The 15,417-nt window shown below is 44.3% G+C and overlaps 1 protein-coding gene across 1 annotated transcript in view; it reads left to right on the forward strand.

The window, feature by feature from the left end:
- UPP1 (uridine phosphorylase 1) overlaps window positions 1-15,417 on the forward strand; it is a 121,155-nt gene that overhangs the window by 40,580 nt on the left and 65,158 nt on the right. Inside the window, exons 3-4 of the mRNA XM_078688187.1 lie at window positions 10,714-10,831; window positions 13,860-14,018. Of these exons, the coding sequence (XP_078544313.1) occupies window positions 10,714-10,831; window positions 13,860-14,018 (277 nt within the window). The remainder of the gene's footprint in view (window positions 1-10,713; window positions 10,832-13,859; window positions 14,019-15,417) is intronic.

A 15,417-nucleotide genomic window follows, 5' to 3' on the forward strand; every position in this document is an offset into this window, starting at 1 on the left:
ACTTGATATTGGAAGGCTAAGACCATGACATGTTTTCCTTTGAAGGGCCCAGAAGTCTGGGATCTTGCCTCCACTATCACAATGTTAGAAACATGGATCTCATTTTTGACTCAGATGTATCATTTGCCTCTACGTCAATGTTGTAGATCAGTGTAGTAAGTCTATACATTTCCAAACTCATGAAAACATTCCACAGACCAGAGTGCCATTACTGACTTTCCCTCTAGGCCCAGTTGTGTGTTTCTGGGTAAATAAGGGTACCCCAATGAACCTCGTTTCACTTACTTGATGCACTGGGAGTGTTTAGAAATAGGCTAACATTCCATAAAAACTATACGTAAACTATTAATTTGTATTTTCTAGTTCTTGGTACCCTACTTTTGCCATTTTATCGATCTGTAAATAGCAAGTCTTATAATTACCAAATCAGTTTATTGATCATCGAAGGATGAAAAGAAGAGTTGGTTTTGATGAACTATAACCTATCACCCAGCAGTTTGACAGATCTAAGCAGTAAATATTTAACTCGCTGGGTGATCGTACCTAAAGGTGTAAAGGCTTTTATTTCCATTATTCTGTTTTAGAGAGAGGCTGAACTTGGAAAATGGTTTCTCATTGAAAATAACCAATGCATTTTAGATCTGGTTATAGACAGATGTATCAATCTGCCAGAGCTTTTGTCCTAAAGAAATAAAAATACATAGAAATGATCTTTGTGTCAGCCCTCATCAGCCAATGGTTGCTTTGGTTCCACTTCCTTCAGCAATTCCTTGTTGACAGATTCGTTCATTTTCTGCATCACCCAAGAGTGTGGTGTCATCTAGAGTGGACTGCAGCTATTTCATTGGTGTGTAAGGTATATTTTGCACCTACATAGTGCTTCTATTACAATGCCTGGACTTTGCAGAGTCTTTGATTTGCAGTGGCAGGCCATTGTTATAGTTTATAAATAGGTAGGGCGTGGAAACTGCAGCGCCTGCCTGTCCTGAGAACCGCTCTCATCACAGTCCAGCCAAGCAAGAGCTTATCCTGCTGCCTGGCCACCATCTTTGTGAGGCATGCACTGTCTCATGTGGATGCTTCCACCACTGGATAATGAAGGCTGCAGTGCATGGCACTTTCTCAGTCAGCCCCGGCCAGTTGGGGCAACAGCCTGATGTGCAGCCTTCGCTCTTACCTGGTACTGGAAGCTTACGACTGGTCCCCGGCGGTTAGTAGTCAGAGCCGGCCATCCAAACAGATCCTTCATTTTGGAACTGGGAAGACCAGGCAGTCAGTTTGGATCAAAAGTTTGTGAAAGAGATGTTGTTGGAGGAGAGCGCGTTTCTGCTGTAATTCAAGTTGGAAAGGCAACTTCTGCTCACCAATGAGCACATATAACATTGAGTTTGCCATAGGTACTACAATTACTCTCAACTTAAAGATGATAATTGGTCCCTAGACTATATAATTATTAAAATTACTGCAATTAAATTAAATTTTCTCTAAAGAAGCATTAATTCAACGTAGTCTTGCTTGCTCTGGAGTAAGTTTTGTAGTACGCGCCTTTTGAAAAGACCATCAAAATGACTTTATGGACTGCGCTGATTTGGTGCACTTCTACTCTACATTTTCTTTTCATCCTTCCTACTGAGTCGATAGAACCAGGTCTCCAGAGTCCCCTGCTGCTGCACACAATGGTTTTCATGGTATGATGTTACCTTCTGTGCTGCAGTGACTGAGGATGTCCATGAGCCTCACCTTGGGCAGCTGATTAAGGACAAATGGAAGAGCAACACATAGCAGAACCCAATGAAGAGGAAGAGTAGGGGGTGAGATGCCACCTAATGTAAATGTGAAGTCCTCTATATGGAGAGAGCTAGAAAAGCTCATGGAAACACAGGAAATGTCACTTTTGGACACTGTAGGGCTCACAGATCTTATCTAGTGGATTTTTACACGAGGAAAGAGGCAAGTTGTGCAGTGTGCAAGGAAGTGCCTTCAGAGCACCCCTACAATTAGGCTTGCCAGACCTGAGGCTCCATTTTTGTGGGACTGGCCAAGAGAGACGTTGTACTCCAAACTGTGACTCTCAAACCTGATAAGAGTGACTTTAAGTGCCTTAGCAGGATGCTTTACTGATACTCATGGTGAACACATTTTCCTCTTGCAGTGGCAGGTGGGGCTCAACTTCAATACATCTGACTTACACGTGCTAACACGGATAACATACACTGCTGCACAAACGACCATAAATTATGTGTTGTGTCTTTCTATGACTCCTACGTCCGTGCCCTGTTTTTATTTTAACAATCTTGCTGTGCTGCACCACAAGCTTGGACAATAAGTTCAGAACAGGGCAGATTGACACAGCACAGTCTGTGCACCTGTAGGCATTCTTCTGTTTGCATGGGTTAGCACAGTGTTTGTTTAAAGTAAATCGTAAATCATACGTTCTTATATAGCGCCTTTCACCATAAGGTCTCAAGGCGCTTGCTTTGGGAACCCATCCTGGCCCTACCCCTACTGGGCATCCCCAAGGTGAAGACCAGGCATCCCATCGCGGTGGGGCAGTAGTGGAGATTAAGCAAGCTATTGCCCAGAGTTGCAGAGTGTGAACCCACGATTTGAGTAGGCACTGAGGCAAGAATTATCGAGTCCGTGGACATTTTGAGCTCAAGACCCTGCCGCGTTGGGGATTGAACCCTGGTCCCGGGTCTGACCTCTGCATCAGGGACTGCCTCCTCTAACCGGTGAGCCACACTTCTCCACTAAAGTAGACCTCATTATCCTTGATCCAGGCATTACTAAGGGTTCGAGGAGAGGAAGGTCTGGAAGCCTCACTGTAGAGAGTGATATGTCAAAGTGGGATATATTCTTTAAAACTCAGAAGAGGGCAAATATTGAACAAGTGCAAATAAATAATTTTTACTGAGGAATATAACCGAGCTGTTTGAAAACTGACTTGATTGGCACGTCGCCAACTCTGCTCTATTTAAAGTACTTTAGGCATGCAAAAAATCTTTCAGTTTGCATCCAAGTGCAAAGGAAATTTACAAGAATGGAAACAGCCCGGGAGCACATTTCAGACCGCGCCCTCGCCTCAGTTTCTCTAACAAGTAGGTAAGCGGTGGTATCCTAAGAACGTGTTCGTTCAAGGAAATAGATATATATCCTTGCAGGTGGGAGCAGAACCAAATGACTCACAATTTCCATCAAATGTCAGCAAACTCAAATCTTACCCGTGGTGATTAAAAACAGCAACCTACCCGGTTTGAGGGTGACATCGCCCCACCTGTGTTGTAAGTACAGAGAATCCCACCAGGCCACACTAGAAGAATTTGCTCATTCGATGTGCAACGTGTCTTGAAGCTGGGACTGGAACCTGTGAAAGACCCTGGCTGTGGCACAGCCTCTGCAACATACACTTCAGTAAGGGGCAGCCAGAGGGATCGGCTCCCACCTCTGGGCTTTCTTCAGCTTCTGCTGGCAAGGGTGTTTCTGCCCATGTCTTGGTGACCATGACAGTAGCAGCAGGAAGTGACTATCAGCAGGGCTGTAGAAGCCAGGTTTATTTTCTGTTCTTTCTATCACTTGCCATTCCCATAATCCATCAGAAGTAAATTAGAGATTGTTGATGGGCTCAAGGTGGGATAAAATGTCACCCCTGTGACACGTTTGCATGGTCGAAGGGTGCATGGTGCCATCTATGCCACTCCTCATACTTTGGCCGTTGAAGTCCATGCCCTTTTGGTGGTCTTTTGATGAGGGAGAGGGCACAATGCCAGCTGCACCTGATCTATGGATTCCAGGACCAGGCTGCTAATTTATTGGAAATTCTACTTTTGCCAGATATTCGCGCTCCTTTGGTGACCAACCCATAGCAGAAACATGGCTAGCATGAAGCAGTGAATGCTTCATATATAGTTTTTTTTATTTTTTATTTTACAGAGCTTTATATCGCGCAAACTTGACCCGAATCGGGTATCAGACCGCTTTACATAGCACCAGTTGCATTACATGAGAACACATTCATTTTTGTTAGGCACGGGAGATTAGGTGATTTGCCTGAAACACAGGATGTTCAGCGTCATTGCCGAGACTCGAACCTAGTTCTGAAGATTTGAGGTCGACCACCCTAGACGTTAGGCCATCTCCTCTCCCAATAGTTGCAAACTACTTTGATGATTGAGAACAGGGGTTGTATTATAAAAGCTGAGCCTTCTGCTTTAAGTGTAGCTTGCACTCTTTGCCCTGCAATGGCTGTGGTTCAAAAAACACCCTTCTGTAATAGTGACATGCCCTCGCAGTCAAATATTCTCAGATGTAATCGAGGAACCTACTGCGCCCCTGGAACACCGACTAGCGAGCACTCATGAAGTGGTGGTCATTTCTTGTCTCTCCTGGGAAAAGAGATCCTGCGTCCTTGACGTCACAAGTTGTGCAGTTATGGTCTACACCTGCTTCCACCAGAGAGGTGACCGCCCACTGTATAAAAGCGGGCCACGGTGTACCTGCACATACCTGTACGGTGCAACCAGTACTGTAGTAACAGAATAGTCACATGTGACCCTGCATGTTTACTGGCTTTTGAGAAGGGCCTGAGAGCCAGTCTAAGGGTCGGCTCAGTCTTTGCCGGCTCCAGCCCTCATTTTCACTCTCAAATGGCACACCTCCACCAACATACCCTGACAGAGTGGCAGGTAAATCCAAGCCCTGATATGTTGGCACTAAAGCATGGGTGCAACGTGTATGTAAAGTGGTATTTAAATACTCTCAACATTGACCAATTTTACAGGGCCAACATGCTTCGAAATCACAATTTAGCTTTACATTTCTCAGAATATCTATTGCAAGTACCGTGAAGGCCCCTGCAAAGAGATCACCAAATCTTACCGAGTTTTGACAAATGTTACTGGTCTGATATGAATTGTGCCATTTCTGCTATTTTCTCATTTTTTTTATTCATCTCTGGCGTCTGGAACCATGCCAACCCTTCTCCAAACTCTTACTTCACTTGCTCATCTACTTGCTTTTGTAACGTCCAGATATATTCTGTCTGGCTACGCCCCGGACTCCTTTATATAAATGATTTTTGAAAAAAGCTATGCTTGGCTTTATTGTTGTTTCGTTATTTAAGGACCGCTTATGCTGCAGCACCGAGGCTCAGGAATGCACCATATGTGAGTGAAGTATGTTCTCGCTTTGCAAGCAAGCTGCATCTCAAGAATTTTGTTTTCTTCACAATCATAACGTCTGTTTTTTTTCAGATCAACTGGAAGGACGAGTATTTTGCGTGAGAAATAAACTGCTATGACCTCTCTCAATGTCACATCCTGTTATGAAACTGTTAGGAAAGTCTCATGTGAATCTTGGCTCAAAGAAATACCGTAGGTGACGCAAGGATGGTTGCTTTGGCAACGACGGTCTGCAAAGTCCAAAAGTGCATATCTGCCCATAAGATCTCAGATGGCAAGATTCCACGGACTAGGGTTGCCGAAACGAGTGCGTTTCCTAATAGGACCCAAATCAATCCTTTTTACAAGATATTGCTCGGTGAATAAAGGCCAGTGTGTGAAAAGTAAAGGGCATTTCGACAAAATTACGACGTTGGGGCAGGTGGGTGTCATTTTGACACGACTTTGTCTGCGCGTTCCCAACAATGACGAAGACACAGTCAGATGTAATATGGAGTATGCTCAAGCGCCCAATCTCCCTCTTAAGCCCTGCCACGTGACCTGGAAATGGATTTAGGGTCCCTGTACAGAGTAAGTGATACCCCTCTAGGAACAAGCATTGGCATAGCCAATAGGTCTTGCCTTTGGGACCTTATAAGTTTAGCCATGCAGCAGATTATCCCCTATTAGCATGCCCACACACTCAGCATTTTCTAATAATCGCACACTTTTTATTTAAAGTCGATATGAAAAGATCCAAGATGCGTTGGAGATCAATGGGCAGCATGCCTGGAGTATGGGTGCCAAAGCAGGACGTTGCAGGTGTAATGGTGACAAACACACACGTGTGGTTATTTACCATGGCAGCATTATTATGATATATTGAGAGGGTGGCTGTATAAGAGGGGGGCATGCTGTATTAATGCCGTTGCATGGTGCAGCACTGCTTACTATTTACTTATAGTTTATAGTTAGAGGCTTGCCTGGTCTTTTCCCAAAGCCCTTCTACTTTTTTTCTGGATTTTAAGAATGTAAAGGAAGTATATGCGATGCGGAGCAGTTATCGTCGTGTGTGCAGTGGAGGTAATCAGTGCCCCGGTGTTATTCCTGGCTCAGAATACAGAGGGCTCAGAATACAGAGGGAAAGAGTGTCGAACAGTAGAAGGGGGTTAAGAGAGAGGAGTTGAGAACTGGTGTCAAGGGTCCCAGGGAGGTGCTGCAACAAATAAGCTTGCCCCGCGCTATTTATGGAGAAGGACCCCCCTCGGACTCATGCCCGGAATGGAAACTCCGGCGAAAAGCGAAAGCTACCAGCTCGCCCTGACGCTGGGGCGCGCAATAAAAGGGCTGCTTGGTAGGTCAAATTCTGGGCGTTGCGACTCCCAGTGCTCAACGCGTTGTCCCACCCAGACGGGACCTAAAAATATCCTGCAGACGGCATACTGTAAATAGTTCAGGGCAGCCGTCCTCCATCGCCAGGCATTCAGTGCAACCAATTCTAAACCGCCTGATTACAAAAGGGCGTGTGAAATTTTCTTGCAAAACAGTGTGCCCTGAAAGCCACAAGCACTATTTTCACAACGTGGCAAATAGTCTAGTTACAGTGGGGTTCTTATGCCTTATGTCTATGCTGGAGCAAGTGAATCATTCTGAACTTTTATGTAAATCACATACCAGTATTTAAAGAGCAGTGAAATCAAACTGGCAACAAATCACCAAACCATAGGAAGCAGCTGAACGATTGCATTCTGAAATCGAACAAGAACAATACTGCCACGTAGCGTAAACAGCCTTGTTAAAGGCACCCGCAGTGAAAGCTAAAAAAAAAAGATGAATGCAGCTGCCAGCCTGCACGCCGCTGCTCGCTCCCGAGAGCAAAACCCTGTGGAAGTGAACATTTGAAGAATAGGTGGGTGATGCACCCGCTTTTAGCCATTTGTGTGCTTTCATTATTGAAAGACACACGCAAAGGACAATCAGATGTGTGGGAGGAGTCCGACCCACACAGAGAAGCTTTGAGCCCTCACAAGAAGCCTCCCATAGACAGCGCATGCGTGCTGCGCTAGGCTTGACCTAAAAAGGGCTGTCCCTACAGGGTGTGTTTTTATAGACAATATAGTGTGAAGTACTCAGCAGGAGTCCGAGCCATGTTTAACTTAAATGTATTGGGTTCGCACAAGTTGTTTTTGTTCTCCTTTCCTTCACTTCCGGTTCTTTTATGGAAATCTTCCTGCTCTATTTGTTATTGCTTTGGGCACCACTTTTCTTCTACAACCAAACAAAACAATTATCCTCTGTGTATTTCCTAACGTCGTCGCCAGCCTTGGTAGCTTCTAACTGGAGGATTTCATGGTGGGTGATAAAAGTCATTTTTACCAGATGCAAATTCTCTAAGGTGACGAGTAAGTGAAGGGACTGAGACAAGATTTTCAGCGAGTTAGTTGGTAAAAAAAGACCAAAGATGTATTTTTATTTAATAGTAGTTGTATGTAAGATGGGCCGTACCTCCCACCGGCTGTATCATGATGGGGTGCACTGTTACAACTCTGTTTCATGCGTCTACAGTATGTAAAGTGAATTCATTTAATCCAATATTTCTCTGAGCGAGTGCTTTATTGTGAGACCGTAAAGCTTGGAAACTGTGGGTAAGGATTGTCTCTTTCTGTTTCTGACCGTCACATCCTTACTGCCGGTGATCATGCTCTGTTAATATGAATATATTTGGCTTTTTAAGTAGTGGATAAACTTTGGTACAGGGGGCAGTGCTTGAATCAAAAAGCCTCATTTAGAGATTTGCAATAATGGTGCCAAAATTCTACAAGAACAAAGTCTCACTTGTGGGGGTTGCCTAAGTAAAACAAGTAAACAGCACTGTGCCTGATGCAGGGCAGGTTCTGAGGCACTGGGGCCGAGAACGGTCCACTGCATCATTGTAACTGCTGTTCTTTACTTACCAACAGTGTTGCTCATGTAGAAAAAACAGCAATGGACCGCACACCGCTAGCCCCTCCTCCGGGTCGCCCCTAAGCACTCTCATGTACTTTGCTTGCATTAAGGCACATCACTCTTGCTACACCAAAGGACTGGCTGTGTTGAAGTTGCAGCAAAGCAGTTTTGCTTAACTTGCTCCCTGCTCACCTGCTTTGCTGGTTTCATTTGTCCTTGATGGGTGAGTGAAGAGTAGAGCAGGGGGGCTGAAATGGCTTCTGCATGGGGTCCAGTCACCAGGTGTGGGTTGGAAGATGAGGTTGAACTTGGCAGAGGGAATGTAGTCTAGGGCGTTCCCTTTGATGTATGTTGGCAGTGCCACAAGCTGCATGATGTGGGCATCATCCAACAGGTTAACAAATGCATCCTTTAAGGGATTTTATATCATCAATGTAATCCCTGGGAGTGGGAAATGGGTTTGCAAGATGTTGATGTCAGAAGTGGACTATGAAACTGAGATGACATCTGGTGTCTTGGTTCCAAATGATAAGGAGGTTAGGCGAAAGAAGACAGCATGCATTGCTGTCAATGAGAAGTAGCAAGATAGGAGCTTGATGGAGCTGTAGGATGTCCTTTGTTTTGGAGAACAAGATAATTAGTGACTGATAACAATTCCAGATCCTGCTTCGTTCAGCACATCGAATTGCTGGAAGCTGTAGACTTATGGGACGAAGATATTGAGGGCGGTGGTGGTGAATTCAGTGAGTAGCATGTTTCTGCAATAAAAATGGCATCTAGGTAATATGTGAGGTTTAGGCCTGAAATGTCTGTTGGTTGCATGACTGTGGAGTGAACTTTGATCAATTTGAAGCATGCGTGCATTCACTGTCATTGCTTTTTAGTTAGGGAAAGTGGGGAAGGTTGTTGCTTGGGTTGGATTTGTGTGATGATGTTATGTCACAACAGGGGCACCTCCCAAGTCAACAGCTAAGACATGGGGCACCTCTGTGTGTGCCAAGCAGGTGGCCTTGAGTGAGGGAAGAAGAAAGGAACAATGGAGCCGGTCAGCACAGGGCCTGCATGAATGGAGACAAGCTCCCTAAGAAGAAGAAGAGGAGCAGTATAATAGAACATGCAACAATAATATAACTAGAACAGCATCTGTTTCTGTGTCATGTTTCATGCAGTGAAGTGAGTTGTTGCATCCTTGCATGAGAATGAAATGGTGGGGATGGTGCACAGCCAGGGACTGGATGCAGTTGGTGCTTGGGTGAGGTGATCTATGATGTGATGTGCCATAAGTAGGGATTTTCAGCGTCTGCCCTTATCAGGCCTTACTGGCGCAACACAGCATTCTTGTGATGTCTCTTTCTGCCCTTAGATGAAGGCACCTGGGCAAGGACAATCTGGATTGTTTAGTTTCTGGGGGCATCAGAGGAGGAGGCACTATGCCACTTGACCTGTCTGAAAGTGAAAGTGGACTGGTCTAGACCAAGAAGCATATGTCTGTGACCATTTGTCCTGCCTTTTAGTAGCTCAGAACCTCTGCTAGTCCCACGTCTCTCTCTTGAGCACAAGCCAGCTGTCTTTATATAAACAAATGTATTTGTATTCACAACCAGGCATAGACATAGACGCAGGACTCATGGACAACTCCTCAGAGGAGCCCAGAACATGCTACTTCCTTTTTGCAGCTGATTAGTGACATCGAAGTGGCAGTGGCCAGATCACAGATGCCGGCCAGAAAATGTGTTCGTCTTTCTAAAGTGATATTTTAGGGACGGATACAAAGGTCTGACTGTTTTGATCCTGTTGTTTCAATGTTCGTTCTGGCCTGTATATTTCTTCTCAGAAAAAAACGCGCACTGATGCTGTTTCTATGAAATCTAGAAAGAATAACTTCCTTCACAGATGCTCCGCCTCAAACTGCTCCCCAGGTGCAGATTTTTTTCGGAAATGAAAGAAAAATAACTTCCATTTAGAGTTCTCATATCACTGTCCTCCTGTAATGCACAAAGTACAGTTGAAGAGGCGGGCGGAGGCGGCCTGCAGGGCCCGTGAGATAGATTGTCTGCAGCCTCCCCTCTCCATCTCACCCAGAAATGATTCACAGCAAAAATAGCAAATACAGGCCCGCAACCGCCTCCCAGTCCGGTTGTTATATTCTTTTTTTAACTAACAGCAACTGCCGATACATGTGTTATTTAAAACAGGAGAAGTGCGTTGGAAATTGGTAGGCGCAGAGCTCAGCAATTGGGCCAGTTGGAATACAATATCGCCAATTGTACATTACAGTGATATTTTATGTCTCTTATTTGCTCTTAATCACAACTAATCTGTGGCTTTTATAACCGCAAATTCATTCGCTGCGGGGAAATGAAGAAACCTCTTGAAGTTGCAGAGTGCAGATGCCATTTAAAGGCAGCAGGTGCCTCTATTGTAATCTCAGCGACAAAATGGATACTGGTTGTGGGCTTCGCACTGTGTTGCCTGGGAGAGCCTAAGTGGAGCTTTACTTTGTGCAGTGTATTTTTTTGCAATGTTTTGCTGTAAATGGACTCCTGCTTGCATCACAGTAGAACCTTAGGGATGTCTTGTTTCCTCACATGCTCTCCTTCCATGTCCACAGAACCTGCAGGGTTCACCTTTCGAACCCTCACCTTGACGTGATGAAGGAAGATATATTGTATCACTTTGATCTTGGGACTGGGACACATGATTTTCCTGCCTTGTTTGGAGACGTAAAGGTAAGATAGTCTCTGTAGCGTCCAGACTATAATATCACTAACAAGGATTAAATAACACTTTTTAACTCTTTCTTTCCAGTTATTAATAAACCAATGATGCAGTCTGTGTTTATTTATGATTAAAATGCGAAATATCATATACACTTCAAGCCCTGATTTTAGCAGAAGTGTACACCCTATGTTATGGTGTCATAAGAGCATGCAAACAACCCCCATAGGATAACCTAAAAGTGTGTACAACTTTTAACAGTCTTTACAGTGTCAGTGATAGACTTACTCTTGTCATCATTAATTAACCTATGAGGATATGAAGCTGGACATGCCTGTTATATATTATAAATGACAGGAAACTCATAATAAAGCAAGCCCAGGGATAGGTGCCAATCTTCCAATGCACTGCATTGTATAGATTCCCTGTATAGATCAGGTAGTACCTGGCTCCGTTTGGGCTTCTTTCATGGACATGTGCACCAGAGCTCAAGCCTAGCTTCCAGAAGCCCTCTTCCAGCAGTCTGTAAGAGTAGTGCGCATCCATGCCAGTCACTTACTTACGCTGCTTGGAATAGCAATTGTACCTAGCAGGCTCTTATGGACCACGTTGATGTCAAAGAAGAATATCTGGATCCTTATGAGTGGAACTGATTTCATATTGATTGACAATTACCACAGGTAATGCATTTAAGGGGAATACTTTCATAATTAACTTGCTGAACTGTGTGTTGGGCCTCTGGTATGTGATACAGGAGAGGACTGCTCTTATCAGACAGCAGGCATTGGGAGAGTCTGGTTCCCGGAGACCGTAGAAACTAGTCTAAATATCTAAAGAAATGCCTACTGTCAATGCAGATTCAGAAAAGGGGGTGGTGATGAACAGAGTGCCTGAATTAAGCAGACCACTCTTACCCAGTCCAAAGATCAGGGCTTGATCCATCACCGTTTTTTAGCTCACTGCACCATCCCAGCTCAGAACTTGGCTATATGCAAATTAGTCTGTTCCTGTCCCAGTGCATGATGGGAACAGGGCAAACCAAACTACCAAGCCAATTCTTATACTGGGAAGGAAACAAGCTTCCGGGGACCGGTTTCTGCCATTTCAGGCGTTGTCGGCCCGGCTTGCTTGAATCCTGATGGTGCAATGAGCAAGGGACTCACATCTGAGTATACCCTTCCACGCTTATGGTGGACAAAATGATTCAAGCAAGCCGGGCCAACGAGGCTGAAATGCCAGAAACCGGTCCCCGGTAGCTTGTCTCCTTTCTGATGAAGAATTGGCTCGGTAGTTTGGTCTGCCCTGTTCCCATGATGCACTGGGCCAGGGACAGACTAATTTGCATATAGCCAGGTTCTGAGCTGGGATGGGGCAGTGAGCTAAATAACGGTGATGGATCAAGCCCTGATCTTTGGACTGGGTAAGAGTGGTCTGCTTAATTCAGACACTCTGTTCATCACCACCCCCTTTTCTGAATCGTTTTTGGCCACTATAGGTGTGGCAGGGTATACTCAGACATGAGTCCCTTGCTCACTGCTCCCTCAGGATTCAAGCAAGCCGGGCCGACGAGGCTGAAATGCCAGAAACCGGTCCCCGGTAGCTTGTCTCCTTTCTGGTGAAGAATTGGCTTGGTAGTTTGGTCTGCCCTGTTCCCATGATGCACTGGGCCAGGGACAGACTAATTTGCATATAGCCAGGTTCTGAGCTGGGATGGGGCAGTGAGCTAAATAACGGTGATGGATCAAGCCCTGATCTTTGGACTGGGTAAGAGTGGTCTGCTTAATTCAGACACTCTGTTCATCACCACCCCCTTTTCTGAATCGTTACTGTCAATGCAGGGCATGCATAGGAGGTTCGCTGAAGACAAGTTGTACAAACAAGAGTACCGAGGTTCCTACATTCACTACCTTCATTATAGTTTGTCATGTTACAATATTTTTACTCTAGTGCTCGACGCCCATTAGAATAGTCTATCAACCCAACAAGTACAGGATTATTTTTTGGGATCTCTTTTACTATTTTTTTACCCATCAAAATCTAGTTAATATAGCATGCAATAAACATTCTTGTCAAACCTTACTTTGTGAAATGTTACCAGTTCCTTTTTGGATCTTGATTTTTTTTTAAAACGTTTCTAGATCACAAAAATGTAAATGTTTTCCTGATCAAAGTTTTAATGAATATATCACTGCTTCTAACGAGGAAGAAACTGTGCTTAAATAAAGGTTATTTGACAAAAAAAAAATGCTTATAAACATTTGACATGCTACTCTTACTCTAAATAAAATTTGATGGTATTCATGATAAATAGAAGCCCGTTCCAAGCGAAGCCACTGTTTACGAAAGAAATATAACGTGTTCTGATTCCACATACAACTACTGCAGCTATGTTTAGATTCCATACCCAAAATTCCCAATTTCTGTGAACAGTTGTGTCTTTTCCTTCACCTAATAGTATCATAAAGCGAAATATCCAAAAGTAAGATGCATCTAGTTACTAAAATCTGGCCCAATATCCACGGGAGGCAAATCCTTTGTTGCTTCAATTTAACTGGTTTTATTTTGAGCTCTCTTCAAAATAATAAAACACTTTTCACATTATGGCCCCCCACTTATTTTCACTTGTATTTAAATGCCATTGTTTATTTACTCCACCTTATTTATGCTCTTTAGTTTCAGTAATTACTCTCTCTAAAACTCTTCACTCTGCCACATTTTTTTTTTCTTATGTGCTTCATTATGCTGAAATGAACTTCCTGTCCACAATATAATAACTATCCTTTCCAGGTTTAAAATAGTGCTGAAAGCTGACCTGCCTGCCCCAACCAACCAAACCATCGTAAAATATTTTATTATCTTTGCATACATTGCTCTGTAGCGTTTTTCATTTTACTCCATCACTTCATCAAGCACTATAAAAATAAATACAAATGCATGGCTTTGAAATGAAACCAATTACCAGATTATAGTTTCTGTAACATTTGCAATGTTGTCTCACATGTAACTGAATGTATGCATTTTGTTATGTCTGCCCCGCAGTTTGTGTGTGTTGGAGGTAGCGCATCCAGGATGAAATTCTTTATTCAGTACATAGCAGAGGAGTTGAAATTGGGAGATCCAAAGGCCGACATTCCAAACATCTGTGCAGGAACAGACCGCTATGCAATGTATAAAGTAGGACCTGTTCTATCAGTTAGCGTAAGTATTACAGATCTTTTATTTTCAAAATGTGGAAAGAGGTTTTGCTATATAACATATTTAAATTGTATATCAAAATATTTATTGATGGATATGTATTTCGTAGGCACTGCTTTCTGCTAATAAGCTGCTGTCTCACAACAGTATTAAGACTATAAATGGAAACTTAAAACCCACATTATTAGCATTGTTGTTATCACAAAATATTACAGTGCAGCATTACCATGACTTGAAATAAAAGTTCTCTGGATTTTTTGTGTGGTGTTGTCAGCAAGCTAAAGTAGCATGACCTAGCAATGCAGTAAAAGTGAAATGGTTTAGTTCCTCATTATGTGCAGCCCAGATAAGTTTTTTTTAAATTATAGTTTTTCTCCTGACAGTGCAGTCACTTGCCCTTTCACACATTCACAAGGGCAATGCATGCTCACTGACATCCGCTTTTCCCCCCTCACTCCTCCTTAGGACTGTCTTCTATAAACCAGTATGCCTAATCGCTGGTCAACACAAGCTCAATCACGTCACCCTCATACTTAACCCCTTCCTTGCGTGCGTCGACCTGCTCGTTGCTGCGCACGACCGTTGACCGACGCTGCCCCGCCCACTCTGTTTTTTTTTTTTTTAAATTCTTTTTATTGTTGCATCAGGTGAATCATTAGTACCATGAACAAGACATCGCGGGGGAGCGTCAACATTCCGCTCTACCCGCCGTTACGCAACTTTTGAAATAGACAGTTACATTGCATTCATCCTGACGAACTTATTATTCTTCATTTTCACCCCGAACTCCCCCCCCCCCCCCCCCCATCAACTATAAGTAAAGGCAGTAACTGAGGGACCTCACCTCGAAGCCCCCCCCACCCAACTTCCCCCCCCCCCCCAGCAGCATGAACCCTTCCACCCACTCTCTCCCCCCCCCCCCGCCCCTCATGGCTCTCTCGGTCCTCGAAGTTGTGTGGCAATGAGTATAAGCACTCCCCATGGCCCTTAGCCTTCTAGTGCACATTTGCTGGGATCAGCGACCTACACACCATGACTGTGCTTCATCCTACCACCCACCCACTACCCCCTCCCGGTCCCACCCTCCTACTCCAGTCCATGGTAGTGCCTCCACTTGGCCCATATTTTTCTAAATTTTCGGGGGCACCCCCTAGCTTTATACGTAACACGTTCAGCTGCCATATACATATCCAGGCCTCTTCTCCATTCCTCGAGATTTGGTTTCCCAGGCGCCCCCCACAGTCTTGCAATGTCCCTTTTTGCGACCACCAGGGCCAGCAGCAGAAAGATGAGCAAATATCGCGTGATATCCACCTCCGTGGACATTCCCAAGAGCGCCAATTTGGGGTCCCTGGGTATCTCCACCTCCAGTATCTCACTCAATTCGTTGAAAATCTCGCCC

Source organism: Lissotriton helveticus, chromosome 4_1 (genome assembly GCF_964261635.1).
Source record: "Lissotriton helveticus chromosome 4_1, aLisHel1.1, whole genome shotgun sequence".
In the NCBI taxonomy this organism is placed as follows: Eukaryota; Metazoa; Chordata; class Amphibia; order Caudata; family Salamandridae; genus Lissotriton; species Lissotriton helveticus.